This window comes from Mauremys reevesii, linkage group 7, assembly GCF_016161935.1.
Source record: "Mauremys reevesii isolate NIE-2019 linkage group 7, ASM1616193v1, whole genome shotgun sequence".
Classification (NCBI taxonomy): Eukaryota; Metazoa; Chordata; order Testudines; family Geoemydidae; genus Mauremys; species Mauremys reevesii.
Genome location: NC_052629.1, coordinates 47,121,121 through 47,143,121, shown reverse-complemented (window position 1 = coordinate 47,143,121; position 22,001 = coordinate 47,121,121). Strand labels below are relative to the sequence as shown.

The window sequence follows — 22,001 nt, the reverse complement described above, 5'->3', positions numbered from 1 at the left end:
AACATTAACTGTAATATTACAGTGGGAAGCAGGTATTTGGCAACTATATATTATTTTGCTAAGGCTGCATAGAAGGAGCAGTTTCCAGTTTTAGCAGCTGTAACATGTTTAAACTCAGTTTGTAATGGGATCTGAAGATGAATATTCCCTGTGGGCTCTGCTTAGCTTCATTACTGGAGCACTGCCAAATTCAGGGCTAGAAAATATTATTCACGCCTCTTTGCACATACCATGTCAGAGCATGCTCAGTTACTAAATTTTGTTTCTAATATGGCATAAATTAGGTTTATATTTTAACAAATTATGTTGTATTTTATTAAAATGTGAAACATTAAGATCACAAACAATCTAATTTCTGCTCTCTTAAGCCCAGACTGTGTTTCAGCATCTAAGTATTTAAATCAAAATTGCATGGTTAGAAACTGATTGTAGGATAACAAACATATATCTGAACCAAAGAGTTTTCTGCCTTGGAGTCTTAGATTAAAGATAATTAAGGATTCCCGGCATTTGTACAGATTTATGTTGTTTATAAGCAAAGTACATTTTCTTCATTGAGTCAACTTGTCTTTTTTTAAACAAATTATGTTTGCTGTATTAAAGTTCATATTTTTAAAGTCTGAGTCTTGTATTAATCCCACAGTGAGTCATTAATCATACCACATGCATTATAAAAACTTTAATCACTGAAGTTGAAACTGAGATTGTAATGCAATCCATCCCTTTTAATTACATCAGTTATTTTTCGTTTTAGATCAAGAGCTACATTGCGAAAGGAAAACAGATTAAAACTCAAACTGTTTGAGGTTTTTCTTTTTTAAAAAGTGAATTCTCACACTTTAATTGCAGAACTTTCTTCAACAAAGTTCTTTATTTTTTAAATCCTTGTGATTTTCTTTGCCACGCTCTCCCTGCCACTGTTCTTCTAGCAGCAACCCCCACCTCTCTTGCCCTTTGACAGAAGAGCAAAGGAACATCCTCCAGAACAGGGACTTCATGGATTTGCCAGAAAAGGCAGCTCTGTGCTAGTCAAATTGTTCTACACTCTCCATTGGAGGTTGGGTGAAATAATGTCTCCTCTGCTCTCTACAAAGTTTTCAGTCTAAACGCAAATTTACAGCTTTTATGTTCACCACCAGGACGGAAATATATTAGGTTGCCTGAGCTCTGTACCATTTTACTGGCATTCACTCTACAGGTTTAGGAGTAGGCCACCAAAAGAAAGATATGATTGACTTTGAAACCCGTTGAAAACACTGTGGGACAGATCCTCAGCTCCATAACCAACATGCTCTGTGGGCATCAGTGGAATGTTACTGATTGGCACCAGCTGATAATCTTGCCAAATACGTTGCTTTATCATATGTGGGATAAATATTGAGGGCAAGGTTACAGAATTGTGTTTATGCTGTAGAAAAATTAGGTTTATTAAATAAACTGCTCAGAGCCGCTACATTTTTTCTTTACTAGAACTGCAAAAACTGATCAATTATTTGTTCCTTAATCCTTTAGATTAATCCTGCCATATGAAAGATTTATTAAAGGAGAGGAAGATAAGCCATTGCCTCCAGTGAAACCTCGAAAACAGGATAACAGTTCCCAGGAGAGCGAAACTAAAACAAAAGTGTCTGGAACAAAACGCATCAAAAATGAAAACCAAAAGAGCAAGAAAGAAAAAGATAATGCACAGAAACCCCAAGATGCATCTGAGGTTAGTTAATTTCCTGCTTTTTAACTTTTCAATTAACAGTGTACTGCTTTAATAATATAAAACCCAATGATAAAATAAATAATTTAAACCTGACAATTCCGAAATTAGTTGGCCTTCCCTTGCTTAGTAGCTGAAATCCAATTGTGATGGCATTCTGAGTGTTATGATTGTGCTGGGCTATAAACAGCAACCAGCAAGTTCCATGTTGCATAGAAATGATGGCAAAATACCAAGACTGGATGTAGGAAATACAGTTTCTGTTCACTGTATTATACAGTGGTCACCATTAAAAAGTCAACACTAGTCAACAGGAAACCACGCAGTTTCCACAGTGATTTCCTACTCTAAATAAAGGGTAGGGGGAACTGCAATACCTCTGATAACATTGTGGGAACTGTTGGCAAATGCAGACTTTTTAATGGCAATCTCTGTAATGGCACTTCCACACTTATGGATGTGTTCACAGTTCCATCAAAAACTATTTTTTCCTGGATTATTAACAAGACTAAATATCTCCTTTGGGTTGAAATCTAAAATTCAAGGGTCACAGCCCTTGACAGATTTCCCAGTGAAGTAAATGGGAGTTTTGCCATAGTCCCCTGTCCTGCAAGCTCTCTCCTACACCTATGCAGAGCCCTATTCACTTAAATGGGGCTCTATGGAGTAGCTTACAGGACCAGAGCCTGCAACAGGCCAGCCCCCAGGAGTCAGTAGAACACACTTTCATCTGTTTTAAGTCATGTACATAAGAGTTTTTAGTATTGCACATGGTGAGTGGGATTTTCAAAAGTATGCAAGTGACATAGAAGCACAAGTCCCATTGACTGTCACTGAGACTTGTGCCATGACATCTCTTAGGCCTGGTATACACTGGGGGGGGGGGGTCGAACTAAGGTACGCGACTTCAGCTATGCAAATAGCATAGCTGAAGTCGAACTACCTTAGTTCGAACTGCCTACCTGTCCAGACGCCGTGGGATCGAAGTCCGCGGCTCCCCCGTCGACTCCGCCACCGCCGTTCGCGGTGGTGGAGTTCCGGAGTCGACGGGAGCGCGTTCGGAGTTCGAACTATCGCGTCTAGATTAGACACGATAGTTCGAACTCCGAGAAGTCGAACTCTCCGCCTCGACCCGGCGAGTAAGTATAGACCTACCCTTAGACACTTTTGAAAATCCTACTCCCTCTCTCTCGTACAATATTGTACACCCTATGCCATTGACCTAATCAAGCTGTTGTTGTCTATGGCATTCAAAATATACTGTGTCCCCCTTTATTTGGAAATCACAATTGCTACATTTGGAGCCATTACAACCCTTCTTGGAAATAAGTATTTAAAGAATTTTTAAGACATGCATTGTCCCCTCAATGCAATTGCTGTCTGGCATGTACAGATGTACAGGATTTAGACCAGTCTGAAAATCTAGTTTGACAAGACTACCAAAAATCCTCCTTTCTATGGCTTAAAAATAGCAAAGCAGCTAAATACGTACATGGCTGAGGCCTTGTGTGCTAAGTTTCAAGTACAGTGTTTTTTTCTAATCATGTCAAAAAAACCCAAAAGTCAGGTTTACAATGGACCCATAAGAGACTGCCTGATTCAGAATATGTGTTTTATACTGACTTGATCAACAGAGCCTTTAAAGTTGACACTTCATAGAGAGAGCAAGAAACATTGTAAAAATCTCCACTACTAATTACAAATATATAAAGAAAAGAGCACACAAAAACCTGCTTAAGTAACTGCAAGGTTGCGACACAAATTGCCAAAAGCAAGGAAATGCGAAGTTAAGGCTAGCATTCCTTTCCTCAGTCATCCCTTTGTGCCTGGTTATTTATTGCCCTGGTCTCAGATCAGTGAGTTATGTTACATACCATATGTACTGCAGCAGCTAAGCACAACATAACGAGCCAGGGATGGAGTGTCAGACTTAACTTTGAATTTCCTTGCTTTTGTTGTTTTGTATCTCAAACTTCCTGCTGCTTAAACTGCAGTTATTTTTGTATGTGAGTTTCAGGAAGAGTTCTTAGCAGTGTTTATCGGAAATGTGTAAGAATTAGAGCCACAGACACTGTAATGCACAATGATAGTGGTTTCCTACGGTAAAATTTTAACCTCCTGTATCAGAATTATTCTCTGCTGTCTGACTGTAACTTGGATATTTTTAATACTAAGGGCCAAATCCTGTCCCTCTTTCTGAGGCAATGGCTATGTTACTGGGCCAAGTTATCCACAGGATGGCTGGGCCCAGTGCGTAACTTGGAGTGGAAGGTATACGCACCTGTTCTATGGGTGGGTGTTCAGTGATGGCAATAGCTCATGGAATTGAACTCCCCTAAAGAAGCTCTATTCAGATCTGGAACGCCAAGCCTGTACAGCCCATTTAGCCTTCCTAGTTGTCAATAAACCATCCATCCACCTTGAGCGATGCAGGGGGAACTCTTCCTCCCCTGAAAACGTTACCCAAGGACCAGCCGCTATACATGGCCTTCTGGGTTGATGACATAATGGACTGTACCCCTGGGGTTGGTGCAGGGTCAGGACAGCTGCACAAGCACTATGTAACCACCTAAATTGTGGGGCTTTCAAGCATAGAAGTATCCACAGCTGCAGCGCTCATCTGTGCTTTGCATCTAGTGAGGGCTCCATGCCATGGGCTCCCAGATTATGCCCCTACAGTGTTCATGAGAGAGAGGAGCTCAGTTGTATGTTCGGCTCCTGAGGAGCTACATTTGAGTGTGATAGGATTAGAGTCCAGGCTGGGATGGGAGGACTGGGCAAGAGCTGGGGTGAGAATATGTACACCATCTCTCTCTCTGTCCCCAGCAACATTAATCAGAACATATAGTACAGCTGAAGGGTATATTGGTTCCAGTGAACCCACCTGTGGGGGCAGTCACAGCCAGGAAAGGCCTTGATAGCGTGTCTGCAAAGGAACCTCACTGCTAGGCAGTCAGAGGTCATTGGAGCTTGAACAGGTGCAGAAGCACACAGCCTCTGACTAGATGGCTCTGGCCATCTGAAAATCCTCAAGGATCCAACACATCTGGGGTTTGGGGGTCAAACCCCACCGCCAAGGAAGCTGGCTTTCCATGGAATGGGATGGTCTGTGCCAGGATTAGTTATAAAAGTAAAGAAAAGATGTAAGAATACAGTCCTTCCTAATACACATTCACCACTCACCTGGATATAAACATGAACAGGGATGTCACTGGGAGACTAGAGTCTTTAGCTGATTACTTAGTTTTGGACTCCTTTATTCTATTGGAGTCCTAATGACATTGCTCAATGTAATGAAATAGAAAAAAATGTTATTAGCTTACACTGTGCATGTCTTTCAAATAGCTAAAACTTCATTCAAACCATTGCTTAACAAAAACAAAGAGCAGAATGTACAATTATTACATTTGATTTGCCTTTCCCCCCTGCTTTGCTCATCTGTCTGGTATTTTCCTGTAATTGTATAATCTCAGGAGACCAGTGATAGTACTTTGTGAAGGACTAATGATGGTATTTGAACTGGAAAAGGCAGCTATTAGTTTTTTTAAAAAAACAGTACTTATGAAGACTAACAGACACTGTAACTAATAGGAAAACCCAACACAGAGGAATATTTAAAAGCAGCTGTGAAGAAATAAATCTTTAAGATGGTTGTGATTCATTACATACTTTTATATCCCTCCCTGACATGATAGACCATAATACAGCATTTGGATAATAACTTTCTTGATGCCTCTTATCTTTACAACTAAGAAAGTAAGGGGAAAAATAATAATAATAATAATAATAATAATAAAAGGCTCTCACAATGTTGCTGTTTTCTGACTCTCTTCTACCAAGGCATGTCAGAGGAGAATGACAGCAATTTTGAAAAGGGTTGTCAGTCAGCTGTATCACAGATGGAACGTTATAATGACCTCCAGGGTCACAGTTCATTCGTTCTACATAATGGAATGAATAGTGTGAATTGTGCACACAAGCTTTATTAATGGAGAAGCATAAAGAGCAGCAGTCTCATTGACTATACCTTATAAAAGCTATATTTATAATGGCGCGCATACACACTCACTGAATGTTGACAACTTCATTTTAATCCATTAATAAAAAAAGCATGCCCCAGTTAAGCTATACCAGTGATTTCTCAGTCTATAGCATTGACTTCTAGTATTCTATTTCTAGAATTTTTAACATTTTAAAGTAGAACCAAATGTAGCTCATCTGTTCTACAATCACTGAATTTCAAGATAGCCAAACTGGAGGGATTATATCTACAGTATAGACACAATAATAAAAGCCAACTTGGACTGGTCTATAATTTTCATATGTGGGACTGAATAATGAGAATATTTTATATTCTCAATTGTGTTGTGAAAAGTGCAATTATCTACCGTATTTAGGAAATTGATTCAGAAGGAAGACAACCTTAGTATTAAACTATCTGGTCAAACCATCAGATGATCCAATTATTTATAGTCTGGTTACAAGCCTTTGCTATTTTAATTGTGTCATTAATGTGGGTATGGGTATATTTCCCAGTATTTTGGGGACTTAGATTGCTTTGTTTAAAATCTGATACATGGTATTAAAGCTTTCAGATTTCAACAAGATGATTGACAAGAATATTTCCAAAAGAAGCTTCTGTGTACTGTATTTGCTTTTATAGGTAATCTGCCAACACGCACTGCATTCTTATTACTGTCTATTGAAACATTTTATTAGGTTTCATCAGAACAAGAGAAGGATCAAGACTCTTCAGACCAGAAAAGTTTATCTGAGCATCCTGCAGTGGAGGAGACGAAGAAGCCCATTGAAGGGCCCCAGCCTCTTCTGCCAGAGGCAACAGGGCCAGTATCTCTGGAAAAGATAGATTTGATGGAAAGCAGCTCCAACAGTGAAAATCCCAAGGAGGAAGTACAGCACTCAGTCTCTTTTTCAAGTGCTTCAGTGCCTCCTGAAGAGGATGCCATATTGGAGCCAACAGTCGTCAAACACTTGCACACCCCAACAGATGCCCTTGATGACACAAAGCAAGAACAAAGAGGACACAGTTTTACAGGCAGTTTAGAAAGTGAACCCCAAGAACTGCCTTTTAATAATTTCCCTGCAAGTCAAAACGACATGGAAGACGATAAATTGCCAGAGATGGCTGATTATATTGCAAACTGCACAGTGAAACTGGATCAGTTAGGTAATGAAGACATACACAACGCACTAAAGCAAACGCCCAAAGTTCTTGTGGTACAGAATTTTGACATGTTCAAAGAAAAGGAACTGCCAGGTTCCATTAACGATGATCCCAGTTTTAGTTACACACCACTAATCTATTCAAAGGGTAATCCAGGCATCATGTCACCACTGGCAAAGAAAAAACTTCTATCACAGGTCAGTGGGGCAACTCTGTCATGTAGTTATCCTTATGGGTCACCTCCACCTTTGATTAGCAAAAAGAAATTAAACAGCAGAGATGAACTGTCTGCAAGCATATCTCAGGCTCCCCATGCCCCCAATTCTGATTCTGTGGCAGTTAATAGACCATCTGTAATACAACATGTGCAGAGTTTTAAAACCAAGAATTCAGAGGAAAGGAAATCTATTAATGAAGCTTTTAAGCCTGACACGTTAAGTAAACCAGATCCCAAGCGTTGTGATTTTTCAAAACATCACCTTAACTCTCTTGCTGAATCTTATGTACTGAAGCCAGATATCCAGGACTGCAAAGATAAAATGAATGAGAAAAGGGCACTGCAGCATTCCCATGTGCCCAGTTTCTTGGCAGACTTTTACTCATCTCCTCATCTGCACAGCCTTTATAGGCACACAGAACACCACCTTAATAATGAACAGACATCAAAGTACCTCCCTCGAGACATGTTCAGAGATTCAGAAAATATTTCTACTTTTACTCAACACAAACACCAAGAAAAACTTAATTTAAATTATCACCCATCTTTGCATCAGCAAGAAAAAAAGACTGCAGTGGAAGCCTCTTCAGATGATCAGCCTACGGATTTGAGTCTTCCAAAGAGCGTGCACAAACAGACTGCAAAGACTCCAGGGTCCAGTCTCCCACATTCATCAATGGTGCCACAAGAAAGCAAAAGTATTTCCCAGTTCCATACATCAGGCGGCCAGGGGGTGAGCATAGACTGTAATCCCAAAGCTTGCCGTGTTTCTCCAATGACCATGTCAGCACCTAAAAAACATAGTGAATCCCTTCACAGGTCCGGAAAACAGCAGAATCAGAGACTTGAGAATTTAAGAAAGATGGAAGGAATGGTCCATCCAATTATAAGCCGCAAAAGTAGCCCCCAAAACATTGGGGCAGCTCGGCCTTTGAAACGGAACCTAGAGGATTTGGACAAAGTCATTTCTGAAAAAAAAATCCGAGCTGTCTCTCCTCTGCACTTACCAAAGGAGGTACCTGCAAAGGAAAAGGTTCCCGACCGAGAGGGCGAAGGCAGCAAATTAGTTCATGGTCTACATTCTGGCAACACGTTGGAAAGCCACAAATTTCCCCTCTCAACTCCTATCTTCACAGGCTTGTACCCAGGAACTCTGTGTGCGGGGTTGAACAATCGCATCCCAGCTGGATACTCTCATCCTTTGCAGTACTTGAAAAATCAGACTGTGCTTTCTCCACTAATGCAGCCTTTGGCTCTTCATTCCTTCATGGTGCAAAGACAATTTCTTACATCCCCTGCAAATTCTCAGCAACTCTATAGACACTTAGCTGCAGCAACACCTGTAGGAAGTTCATACGGTGACCTTTTGCACAATAGCATTTATCCTTTAGCTGCTATAAATCCTCAAGCTGCCTTTCCACCTTCCCAGCTGTCTTCTGTACATCCGAGCACAAAACTGTAAATCCTTTTTTTTTAAAAAGTATCTGAGAAAAAATGTTGTTAGCTACATTCCTTTCCCTGTGATAATGTCTTGCAGAATTAGAAATCAATATTTTTGTTAACCAGTAAGTAGTCTCATCCCATGTAGCTGAATGCTTCAAATCTGACTGAGACAAAACTACTTTACAGTTTGTAATTCCAGCTCCCACACCTACTGCCCAAATCATTTCATTTTGCATATTAGTTTTTTGAAAGGTCTTACATATGTCGAGAGCAAAGATCAGAGCAAACCAATGGAACTTTAGGGACAGATCCTGATCTCTTTGAAGCTAGTGGAAAAACTTGCTTTTTTTTTTCTTTCAGGGAGTGGAGGATTAGGGTCCTTAGATAGTTCCATTCAGTCAAGGACTCAAGATGAATCTGAAAAAGAGGCGGAGGCAGGGAATACATACAATCAATAGATGTGCTTTTGGGGTAACTTTCCTGATTTTTCAAAGGTTCAATCAATGCAATGTATAGTAAAACTGCAATAGATTCTTCATTTTAACACTATTAGAACAGAAAGGTAAACACTGTTTAATTTGACTGTACATATCCGCTTTGAGAACTATCAGTGTCACATTTGGTCACATAATTTATATAGTTTCATTTTTCCAGTATATCCTGTGCTCTTTTTTTTTTTAAATTAAACAGTATCATTTTATCTGCAACTTATTTTAAAGGCTGTGGCTGTCCTAATTGTGTGTGTGTGTGTGTGTCTGTGTATGTGTTTGTAATTTTTCCAGTTCTTATACTTTTGAGCAGCTTTTTTGGTGGTGACATTATTGTTTACAAACTGAAGCAATTGGTTCAGGCTATAAACATACTGTAGATTATACAACAATGCAATTGATGCAAACAAAGTTCTTTTTTTCTATGGTCTGTTCCTGATAGGTGCTGAGCACCTGTCACTCCCACTGGTGTTGTCACAATGGCTCATACACTGCTTTACTGGCCACAGAAGCTTTTGGTCTGTGAATTTGTTAACAATTGTACTTACCTTATCTAGGCTGTGAAACCCTCCTGCATACCAGAGAAATAAAGAACAAAATCTTACTGGCAACAAGCTGCTGAATAACAATAGAGTCCAGAAGACGGATTTGTGGGTTGTAAGAATATGTCAAGAATGTCAAAAATTAGAACAGGAGCCAATCTTTATTTTTTAATCAAAAGGTTTTAAGAGTCCTGTGCCTCGAAATAGGGATGGGCTGGGGGCAGGCACCTCCCCCCACAAAGAAGAATACCACTAAATAGTAGCCCAAGGTTCAGTAGTCTGAATAGTGGGTGAAGCAGTGATGCTCACTTATCCAGCTCCTTCTTCCTAGTTCACATCAAGTGAAACTCACCCCAGCTAGCACAAAGCCTACGCATCAGGTAAACCCTATTCAGAGAGCTAGGTTCTCAGCTGGCAAAAATCTGCATGGCTCCACTGAAGTCAAAGGAGCTGTGGTGGGACTTAAAGCCTGCACACCTTTTGTGATAGCCCTCTGCACTCATGCTGAACAACCAACCCCAGTCATTGGGAATAATTTGTAAGTATAAAAAGCCCATGAGTGCAGGTTTTGAGTTTCCATAATGAAAGAACCTTCCAAAGCAAATGGTCACTTGAGAGCCATCACCACTCTGCAGCTAAATATAGACATTGAGACAGAGGTTAAACTTGGAAGTATTTTACAATGTGAAAATGGGTTATGATTTAAACCATCTCAGTTATTATTCAAATGCAGCATGATCAAAACTGTTACAAATACAAATGGAAACACCTTGCATGCCACTATTAGAACCTCCCAGGATATAATGCCAACTACAATATATGATGGAACATATTTAATATACAAAGGTGGAAACCAGAATTATGAAGTCATCTACTGTTAAAGATCCACTTTCTTCAATTAAATACTTTATATTTCTGTGGCAAAACAAGATTTAATTGATCAGTAAACAGACTAGTAGAATCTAGAACATAAATGTGCCAATGCAGATTATTCTGCTATTCCACATACTGTACAGAAAACAAAAATCACAAGCTCATTTGGTCACAGGCCATAGTATAGAAGGCATCACTAGTGAAGTTGCATGAGGCCTAAATCATGTAAGAATCAAGGGGTGGGAGGAAATGTGTAAACCTACAGCAAACACAAATATGTATGTGCCTGCCCTTTAATCAGAAAATTGAACATTTCTCTTACTGGTTTATGATATTCTGTACATCCTGGATTCATGCATTTGTTTACAACAAGTTTCTTCTTTCACTTTTGATGACGTGTTGGAATTTGATCACAGCATTTTAAAACAATGTTAACACAGTGCAGAGTTGGGGAGGAGGGATTTTTTCCTTCATTTATTCCATGAGGAGACTCGCTGTTTCAGTCTGAGGAAGCTCATAATATACTGGGCAAAACTTCAGGACAAATAAAAAGAAATGGTGGCATAACTCCCCAACAGAAGTAGTACATTATTTGTTTAAAAACTCTTACCAGAAATCTGGGAAATCTTTCAGAAAGACCATTGAATTCTCCATTGGCTGAGAACTACTTTTTTTAAAAAAATGTCTTAAATGGGGCTTTGTTTGCATTGTTTGAGTTCAAGGGGCCTTATTATTGAATGAAATTGCACAAGCCTTTCTTTGTGCAATCAAAACCATTGTTATTGGTAGGGTTGTAAGGGAAACTGTGGAATTTAATTGGCAATAGAGTCATAAATATATTTACCAAGAACCAGTGCCAAGAAATGTTGCAATTCAAATGCACTATGTTCAAGATTCATTACAGATTCTGAAGGTTGTGAGATTCAATTAACTATAAAAGCCCAACAAAAACAATATTCGTGTAACTTCTGGTTACAGACTGAGTTTGACTTTAGGAAACAGAAATTAAAACAGAACCTAACTGACTTTCGCAACAAAATATGTTTCTAGTAAGGGTCAAAATCTGTCATGATTGCATTTTGCAATAGATCTGTCTTATTTATTTAGTTACTGGACAAGATAAGGTCCCATTTGTATCATGGCATACAAAGTAGTTTGTTGCAACTAAGTATTTACTTTACAACTTATTGAATTGGTGCATGAGTCCTTAAGTACTGTATCTTACTATGTTGATGCGTCTAATGGAAGTTTCTGTGAGGTCACTAAAACATTTTGTGCAGTGTGCCTTCAAAGAGAACGGTTCATTTCTTTAAATCATTGTTCCACATAGTCACTTTTTTTTTTCTTGTGGTGGTGGTGGTCAGTCAGGTCACAGCTGATCTTCTTTTACCATTGTCATGATCTTAATGAGAAATGGGAATTATTTCACTTATGTGAGGCCGACAACATTGAAACTATTATCATGAGCACTTACTAGGTGTTTGCTGTAAATGTGTTTGATATTTCACTTGTTCCCCTCTCCCCCAGTTTTAAATATGTTCTAATAATGGCAGCATAATCTACTAGCTGTTTATACTTTTTTAACTTTCATTTGTTGTAAATATTGTATACTTTTTGTGATTCAAGTTATGTAGCCTATATGCTCTGTAAGGTGATTATCTGTATATAGCAAAATGGCCCAGTAATATTATATAGTATCCCATTTAAAAGGTTATTGAGTAACCTTTGCATTAGTTTAAACACTACCAGAAATAAAGCTGAGCCAACTATAAACACTCAATTTTTGTATGTTTTCCAAATTGTACTTATTAATGCTTTTGATACTGTATTATGTGCCAATAGTTTCCCAATCACATAGCAGGCAAAAGATATTTTGTACTTTTTGATCCACTGTAATATTTAATAAAAAATGCTACTATCTGTTCCCGTTTGTGTTTGAGTACTAATTCTGTAAACAGCTCTTATCACAAGGGATTACATATTATCCCAGCCAACCTTTCAACCCTTTTATATTGGCTTCTCTCGAGAAAATATCCCCTCCCGCTAATGATTAGATTAAAGAACTGGAAGTTTACAGTTTACTGAATGAGGTAGAGACAGGTATCTTCAATGTTCCTCCATGGCTGCACTTCTCTCTCATTAAAGTGGGGCTATGGCCAGAAGACTGCCAGTAAAAATAGTCCTTCACTGGATAACATTCAGGCTCAGTCAGTGACTTCCATAATACATTTATTCCATTTGCATTTCAGAAGGAGATTTTTCTAACTGCTAGCACTGCAGATTCAGGGTGGCATCTGAAAATCAATCTCTCTCTTCTTTCTGGCTCAACCAACAATAAAGATTCTGGAGTCAGATGTTAGCTAGCAATTTAGCTGATGACAGTAAACAACCTCTAACTAAAACTCACATTAGTTATATTCCCAGCTGGTTCCAAAAATCATGGTGGCCCTTTAAGAAAACTGCCTTTCAATAAAATATGCCAGTACCCTGTTACATTCCCAACCTGTCTAGCTGGAGAACATCAATTAATACTGTGTATTTTCAGCATGTATTTACATTGCAGTCATACACCAGACCTCAGCATTAAGGGCAAATTCACCACAATGCTTAGGGCCAGTGTATAGTCCCAATTAATGGCTTAAGTGATTCTATGGGCCCTCAGAACTAGGCTGCATGTCATCCTATGCATAGACAACATTGAAACCTCCCCCACACCCATAAATTCCCAGCACCAAGCAAATGTGAACGTGACCTCATCAGAATTCCCAAGAGCCAATGCCTCTTTATGCTAGGGCTTCCCTACAGTATGATAGGGTAAAGCTATTGGCAATTATGATGATGACGCATTGCACTCACATGCCATCTTCCAGGTGAGGAGCACAAAGCATGCTGCAAACACTGAGTTAGTGTACTGACAGTCTGAACAAAATAAGCTCCCACCCAAAGGAACTAGTTCCGTGTACAGCACAGAAAGTGAGAGAATGGTATCTCATCAATCATCAGTACAACAGAACAAATACTGATTACACCGATAGCAGCACCAGATGAGGCTGCCAGACATACCTCACGGTTAAAGGAAAATAATCAAAAACATTAGGGAAATGAGAGACAATACCAGAAAGGCTGAGGGTCTAGATGATCAGTGCAGTTGCACTGAACTCAATGGAGCTATCCTAGTAGCTACTAAGTGAGGGTCTGGCTCAAGGCATCAGTTCCTAGGGAGCGGTAACAGCTGACATCAATACGGAGAAATGTTTTATATGCGTATTTTACATATGGGTGAGCTGGACTGAGCTGCAAAGGTGCAGCACTAAAGGGGCATCTGCATTTCCTGGGCTTATGTAAATACTGCAGGTCAGCCCTCTGGCCTGCCTGCAGATTTAAGGCATTTCCATCCCTCCTCTCCCCACCCACACAAGGCCAACTCAGGCCTCCTGCACGGAGGGAGTGAATTTCACTCGTGTACAGCACCTGGCAAATTGCTTAAATATTAAGGAATGACACAGACACAAAGACGGATTAGCTATGTAGCTGGAGAAACTGAGGCACAGTGGGCATAATGTCTGGGATTGTCAAAGCTGCCTAAACGCATTAGGCATCCAAATCCCATTAACTTCCTTAGGTGCTATTGAAAATGCCAGTCTAGGTGATTGGTCCCAGAGCATATAGTAAATCCGCTGTAGTGCTGGGACCACAAGGCAGGCCTCCCAGTCGTGTTTTAGCTCGATGCCCATCACCTCCCCTGGGGCGGAATGAGACCATGGGGTAGTTTGACCAGCTACATGTCAAATGTTAAAATGGAATGTATGTGGATACTGTAGTATAGCGCCCCCCCCCCACACTGTGGAGCACAGAGAAATAGTGGAGGGGGGAGCAGCGGGGCCTGGGCCAGCCCCCATGGAGGAGGTGGAGGTGGGAGTGTGACCCAGGCTCACCCACCCCCTGACCAACTACACCCCAATCCCATTCAGCCACCCCCATCATTCTCTGGCCCTCCCCAGGCCAGCTCCACTGGCCTGCCACGCCCCCCCCGCCACATACACACATCATGTGCCCCCCCCAGCTCAATTCTGCCTCTGGCCCTCAGCTCCTCCCCCATCCCCAGTGCTGCAGTTTGAATTTCTGCCACTATGGTGCCAAGGCAGTGCTGACACTAGTAGAACCCTTTTTTAATCAGTAAACTATGCAGGCTGGATTCAGAAGGCTGAGGGAGCCAACAGGACCAAGTATATGAGCAGTACTAAAGGCGTGTCTCCATACAGTGTTGAACTTTTATATCAACATCGTTAAACCAGTGCAAAAGGATGTGTGGCCAGTTTACGTGGTTTAAGCGGAATGTTAATAAACCACCCTTCAAATGCAATCAGCGCACCCATGCAGGGGCAACACTGCTTCCAGTAAACTGGCACATGCTTGTGTGCAGCCAAGGCATGTGTTTACGTAGGGCTTACAAATTAAATGATGTCGTTTAGTTTGAAAAACAAAATCTTTTCTTTGTAAGTGATGCAAAACCATTTATATTTATGGTCAACCTGAAGGCAGCATGTTTTGTCGTTTGAGCAGACTGGGCAGCAGGAGATTTCAGCACGAAGTTGGACTCCGCCACTCACTTGTTGCATTATCACGGGCCAGCCCCTTCACCATGCTGTGCTTCAGTTTCCCCAGCTGTAACTAATGGGTAATTGCTTTGTGAATCTAAACATGGAAGGTGCTATTGAACACCAGAGGATTATTATTAGGGTGCTTCAATTCTTCTTTTTGGGGTCAGTACTTTTTTGTAGAATGTGCTTAATTTTGTTCTGGGTTGCTGTAATGACAGGGTTAAAATTTAGCAGGAGATTAGGAAAAAAAAAAAAGAGCAAGAGGAACTATTCAAAGTTCCTGCACAACGTTTCCATACCGCAGCTAACAGTGAACAATTACAAAAGCAGGCACAGGTTCTGGTTTGCTCCTTTTCGTTTTTCCCCTTTAAGTTGCTTCATTCTGCTGACAGAATAACCCAACCCTTTGGAAGTTAAATCTGAGCATGTCTCCACTGTAACTGTCACTGGGCTGGGCTGTTGGCAGACTGAACGGGCCCCTTTGGTGCTACCACTTCGCCTTCAGTGGCAGACAGGAGGCGCTATGGCTAGGGCTGGTTATTCAACACGAAAAAGTTTTTAAAAGCTGTTACAAACTTCAAGGGCACAGCACTTTTTCTCCCCTTTACTCAGTGCCAAGTTTTCAGGTGGTTGCTTAGTGTTAGCTCCCCAGGTGCCTACACAGGATTGTCTAACTCAAGCACATTTCCCTAAGGACATATGATCACAGGGTAGCAGTTTCAAAAATACCTACGTGATCTAGGAGCCAGGGGTGGCTCCAGGCACCAGCGCTCCAAGCGCGTGCCTGGGGCAGCAAGCCATGGGGGGTGGGCCTTGCTAGGTCCCATTTTCAAATCTAAATTATGCACTTAGGCCCAGCTCCTTAAAGGTACCAGGGCACTTACCTCTCAGTGAGCCTTAAGCACATAAACTTTGAGCAGCTGAGCCATTGGAGCTCCATTCCCATTGACTTTCAATGGGCGTTAGGTACCTAACTGCTTTTGAAAACGCCCTTACGCACCTATCTGCATCTTTAGGCACCTAAATGCCTTTAAAAACCTGTGCCTAAGGGATTTTTCACATTGAAATCAATCGGACGTAGGCTCTTAAGGCCCATTTTCAAAAGTGACTTAGGCACAGAGCCTCAAAGGTGTGTAGCACCTAAAGCACTTGGGTGCTTTTGAAAATGTTACCATGCTTTTCAAAAATGTGGGCCCAACGTCAGGCTTCTGAATACATCTTTAGACTCCTAAGTACAGTGGCTTGCTTTTCAGATGTACTGCTTTCACCGCATTAGTGGGAGTTCTGGGTACTCAGCACTTTGGCAAATGAGGTCGAACATATTTAGAACTGGAGCTTACCTCTGGAGGTTGGAGCCTAGGGTTAGACTCTCATTTTTGAAACTCTTGGCCTACAAGTCTAACTGCCCTGGCCTGTGATTGCCTGGCCCAGTTAGGGACATCCATGTTGCAACAGGATTTTCCAGTTAATGCAGACATGACAGCACAGTGTGACTATCTAGGGACTTTGTCTATGTACAGCTTAAGAATTCTGTTTCATCTACTGAACTCTCTGTATGTAGCTTTATCAGACTGCAAACTCCATTATGAATGTGGGTTTGTTTGCCTTTTCTCTTGTACTTTTGCCTCCATAATTGGCCCAAGGTTAGCAAGTGTTGTTAATATTGGTGGTGGGCCTCTGTTCAAACACAAACACCCAAGCCAGAAAGCAGGCACCTACTCAGAAGAACTGGTTTATGAGGGGAGTGGTCACCTGGCAATGAAGTCACCTGATCTGGATCTGTGCACAGCTGTTGAGGCTGATCAGGAGGTCACATGGCAGAGGAGACTGGAAGGTTATAAAAAGGCTTGGCATGTTTAGCCATTTTCAGCAGCCCCACCAGAGAGCAGTTGTGGGGAAGGATGCTGTCTACCCAATCTCTCTCTCTCTCACACACACACACACTAGAATGAGGGGCATTTCATTCAGGGAGGTGGTTGTTTTCTAGATGATCTGGGCTTTCTGTTTTATATCTTACATAAAGAGTAATTGTGTTAGAAACCTTATTATTGTCTATTCAGTGCGTCAGTGACCAGTGCACATTCATGATCCCCCTGCAGCCTGGCACTAGGGAAGTTTCCAGAGGTACGAATGCTCTGCCATAGACTGGTCCTGCAGAGTTCTACCCCAGGATCCAGTACCACCACCATGCCAAGTATGGGATGAGATCCTGGGATAGGAGGATCTTATACCACTAGCTGCAGTTTCCATCATAGGCCCAAGTACTGCCTGGAATAGCATCAGAGTCTATTTCTAAGAGCTCTCAGGTCTTCCTTTTTAACAAAGCGTCTGGTAGTTTGTGCCTATGGTCATTGCAATAGTATCCAAAAAATGTGTGAGACCGCTACTGGTAAGACCATGCTATGCCCGGTCATTTTCTCTCATGCAATCTTTGTTGTCCTTTAGTTACTTTAAGAAACTACTAGCTAATTCCCAGTGTTTCTTAGAGTGTGAGGACCCTCAAGCCTCTTTCAGGGAAGCTTCAAGCAAGCAAAATGCAAAGAAAGGAAAAGAGTAAATGAAAAGGTGAGTTTTTAAAAATTTCCTTTGTTGAAGGCAGGGTTGGCAATTTCCAGGAAAAACTAGTTTAGGATAGGGCATCGGTAAATACCAGCTTAAACCTGGTTTAAACTGGGAAAAGTATTTGCATCAGTGTCCAGCAATTGCAGCAAGCATAGAATAAATCTTTTCAAACTTTGGATATATCCATTCGAAACTGAGGAATAGCCTTGATCTATCCACTACATCAGCGTTGGTCTTCTGCTACAGACTGCTGCGTGGCCAGATGGACCTGGACTGGTAGTCTGCAACTCCACAGGCTTTTATTGCTTAATGCTTCGAGCCTACAGCTTTGCATTATTGTCATTTTCCTATAATCAAATGTTTCCAACTTTTGTTTATATAATGTTGAACACTGAAATATGAGTCATGACATGTATAACTTCCTTGAGAAAATACTGCACCAAAATGTATCTTCAGTATTATAATTACATATACTCATATTATGCTCACTATTGTTTTACTTTGTATTTGTACAACCCTAAATTAAGCTCTGGCTTTATGTAACCACAGTATGTAAATGAATATGTTAATAAAACAAAGTGTAATGTGGTGTCCATTAACAAAACAGTTTTTAAAATGGAAAATGCCTTATACTGGGCCAGTAAAAACCACCTCCAGTAAATTCCAGGCCATCCCTGGCTGAAGGCCCTTTTCCGCCCCTTTCCATGCTCCACTTTTAACTTTGCATAGTGGGGAGGAGCTGAGACCCTTTACAGTGTTGGGGGAGAGTTCTTAGCTTTTGGGAAACTGAGTCAGATGTGTCAAAGAATGGGATGCTGGGGGGGAAGAGACAATAACAGCACTTGTATTAGGAGCCAGTCAATGTCACTATGTGTAGCCTTGATATTGTCCCTCTGCTCTGAAGAGCACCTTAGGTGCTGAGTTTTTAAGAATAATGAGGATGCTACCCAAATGATGAGAACAAACTCTCCCTACTATTTTCTAATATATTCCTGGGTCTGTGACTATGCAGATCCACTGAGACTGAAGAATCTGCTGCAGAGTAGCTTTGCCCCCATTCTGTAGCTGAGGCAAAGATACCTTCCCCCATACCTTAGAGCTGGCTCAAAATGAATGCCAGTGAAAATTAGGCCTATGATATCATAATACCTAACTTTTATATGCATTCCCCTAGTGCTTGTTTTCTCCTAGCTCTGTTTATCCTGTATTAATGGAAGTGTTTTTAATGTTAAATTGTTACATACTCCATCTAGTGTTTTACCTGAGGAATGAGACTTTGAAATGTGGTAGGAAAGCCCCTGTATGGGGAGCTCAATGCCATTTTAGCCAGTGACCCTTGGAGATATATATATAGATATTTTGGCTGAATAATTTGACCATTCTTTCTTGCATATAAAAGGACTGGGCCTGTAACTGCTTTGGCTGATGATCTTTTTATAGCCATCTTGGAAAAGAATTAGCCACTTCAGAAGTTAATTGGAAATTAACTTAAACACTGCTCCCTGCAGTAAAGTTTTTTAAAACTGGTTCAGAAGAACAAGGACAATCCCAGACTTCACTCAGGATCAGGCCTATTGTGCTAGGTGCAGTACAGACGCACAAAAAGACGGTCCCTGTCCCAAATAGTTTACAATCTAGTCAAAATACACTAAAACAGAGCTGCAGTAACAAGCCCTGCATTTACCACTTAGCTATCAAAAGCATTTCATTCAGCTGAGCTGAAGTGCCTTTTAAGCAAGCTGCCTGGCCTCTGTGAAGGTTGAAGTCCTCTGCCTGCCATCTCCACCTGATGCACCTCCTGGAGATTATCAAAGGGGAGTTTGTTTGTTAGCTGCAGAAGCCAGAGAAGGGCTAATACTCCAGCCCTGTGACACCTCAGCAGTAGTACACGTCCCATCAGCTTTCCCAGCCAACCCTGCTGCAGGTTCTCTTCAGGCACTTGGCTGCAGCAACACCCATGAGATGTGTTCTTCCACATAATGCCCAATCTCCTATGGGCTCACAAGCCTAAGGCCTATGGGAGGGATGCCCCTGAAAGCCTCATGAGACTCGTTGGTAGATAGATGCACTTCCCTTACCATGTGCACCCGGTGGTGATGGGATCCCCTCTGAAGGGTTGAGAAACCCAAGAAGTTCAGCTTGAAGACTTCACATTGGGCTGGCAGTGTGGTCCAGATAATAGGGCACTAGACTGGGAGTCAAGAGACCTGTCTCTGCTGATGACATTGCTGTGTGACTTTGTCCAAGTCACCTTGCCTCTGGGCTTTGATTTCTCTATCTATGGAATGGTGATGATACTTAATCTCCTGTGTAGACTCTGAGATCTATGGGTGAAAAGTACGTAAGAGGTAGGTGACAATACAACAATACTAGTGCTAAAAAATTAATGAAGCAACCACCAAACCACCTTTGTTTTTCCCACACAGAGAAAGTAAGAAAAATATAACATTTGTTATTCATCCATAACAGTTTCATTTTATCAATGACTGCAAAACTAGAATATCTTCCTCTTAATCACACAGCAGCTGGGCTGCTTTCCAGCTGCTTTTATGGCCATATACACAAGAATTTTACAAATCCTCGATTAGACAATTAGCAGACTCAAGCCAATCATTCTTCTGTCTTTACAAAGGGTCCCATCCTGCAAGGTACTGCCAAGGTACTGTCAGCTCTCAGATCCTTGCACCCACGTACAGTGCTCAGGGTCTGATTGCATGTGCCAGCCAGCTAGCTCAGTGCCCTTAGATGCTGCCTTGCATGGGTCCCCAGACGTAGCTCATCCACCCACAGCCTGAAGTCTGAGCATTAGCTTGAAAAAAGTAAAAGTCCATGTGGTGACAAATCACATGTGGCATCAGAGATGTCGATGTATGAAACAAATGATGATATTCTGTGGTGCACATCTGAGAATGTGTGCAAAGGGAAGAAGCCAGGCTCTCTGTGGGGCTCAGCTACTTGGGTGCCTTTTTGGAAAAGTGCACATCTTATTCTGCTTTTCTAAGGTTTACTTAAAACTAATGTTCTTAAAGTAATATCCTCTCAGAGCACTTATATGACCCTGCAAAATTAACAGCATTTTATGTTGGAATTTATGTAGGGCCTTATAAATACTAATGAATTAATCCTCCCTATAAGGTAGAGGGAGACAACTATCTCTATTTACAGCTAGGGAAACTGAGGCTGAGAGGTGACCTGACTAGCCCCAATTCACCCAGCATATCAAAGGCAGACCTGGGCTGAGACCTCAAGACCTTCTGACTAGTGAGCTCATGTTCATTTCTCCACTGCCTCCAGTCCTCCGACTCATGGAGCACCCCTCTGGGAGAATCTTTGGAAATTGTTCCCACTTTTCTTTGAAATTCCTCAAATACCACAGAAGGCAGTGAGGCGTCTCTGACTAATCTAAGTCACTTGGCAGTGATGGTCTGAAACTAATCCCACCCATCTAATGCATTTTGGACTGATATTTATACAGTGAGACCTGATGTCTGGTATCAAGTCAATAAAAGGGATGATGTTCAGTAATTTAAGGGCCAAATTTATTCTGTCTAAAAATAGCAAGGTTGGGAATTCAAAATATTTTTTATTACTCTATCCCCGTGAGATGGAAAAGCAAACAATACCACCTATTATTTAGGGCCTCCAGTGTTTAGTGTTCTGCTGCCACAGCAATAACGAAGAGTGATTAACAAACCTAGTCCCTGAGAAGCATGGACACTAATGTTGCTAGTGCATCAGTAAGAATGTAAATTAAACAGAGTGAGGATGAGTTGGGCGCCGTAAATAACACAAGAAGGGAAATGATTAAAGTTTGCAACTGGGAGAAGAGGCCACAGGTGGAAGGAAGTGTTTTTATTTTCCTAAATGAATATGAAAAAAGGAGAATTAAAAGAAATCAAAGTCAGCACAGCTCCAACAGAATTGCATCATCTTTACGTCATCTGAGTATCTTGCCCTAAAACTATAAAAAAAAACCCTTCTTGGCTGTGTAAGGAAAGCAAGCTGTGTTGAAACACCAATTTAGCTTAAACATTTCTTTTGGCTAAGAATGCAGCTCAGTTATGTATTTCAGACTCTGACATGAAGAAAGGAGGCCTGTTTGGCGCACATACTGATACACCACTAAGGGTATGTCTACACTATAAGAGTAGTTCGATTCAACTTAAGTTGAATTTGTGGAATCGACCTTACAAAGTCGAATTTGTGTGTCCACACTGACAGTAATTCGACTTTGTGAGTCCACACTAATGGGGCAAGTGTCGTCTTTGGAAGCGGTGCACTGTGGGCAGCTATCCCACAGTTCCCGCGGTCCCCGCTGCCCATTGGAATGCTGGGTAGAGCCCCCAATGCCTGCTGGGGGAAAAAAATGTGTCGAGGGTGGT

The 22,001-nt window shown here is 41.2% G+C and overlaps 1 protein-coding gene across 12 annotated transcripts in view; it reads left to right on the top strand.

The window, feature by feature from the left end:
• Window positions 1-12,380, top strand: part of ARID5B (AT-rich interaction domain 5B) — a 148,844-nt gene extending 136,464 nt beyond the window's left edge. For all 12 annotated transcript variants that reach the window (XM_039481429.1, XM_039481438.1, XM_039481436.1 and 9 more), the window contains 2 exons: window positions 1,513-1,711; window positions 6,428-12,380. In XM_039481429.1, the coding sequence (XP_039337363.1) occupies window positions 1,513-1,711; window positions 6,428-8,572 (2,344 nt within the window). In that variant the 3' untranslated portion in view covers window positions 8,573-12,380. The remainder of the gene's footprint in view (window positions 1-1,512; window positions 1,712-6,427) is intronic.
• The last annotated feature ends 9,621 nt before the right edge of the window (window positions 12,381-22,001 follow it).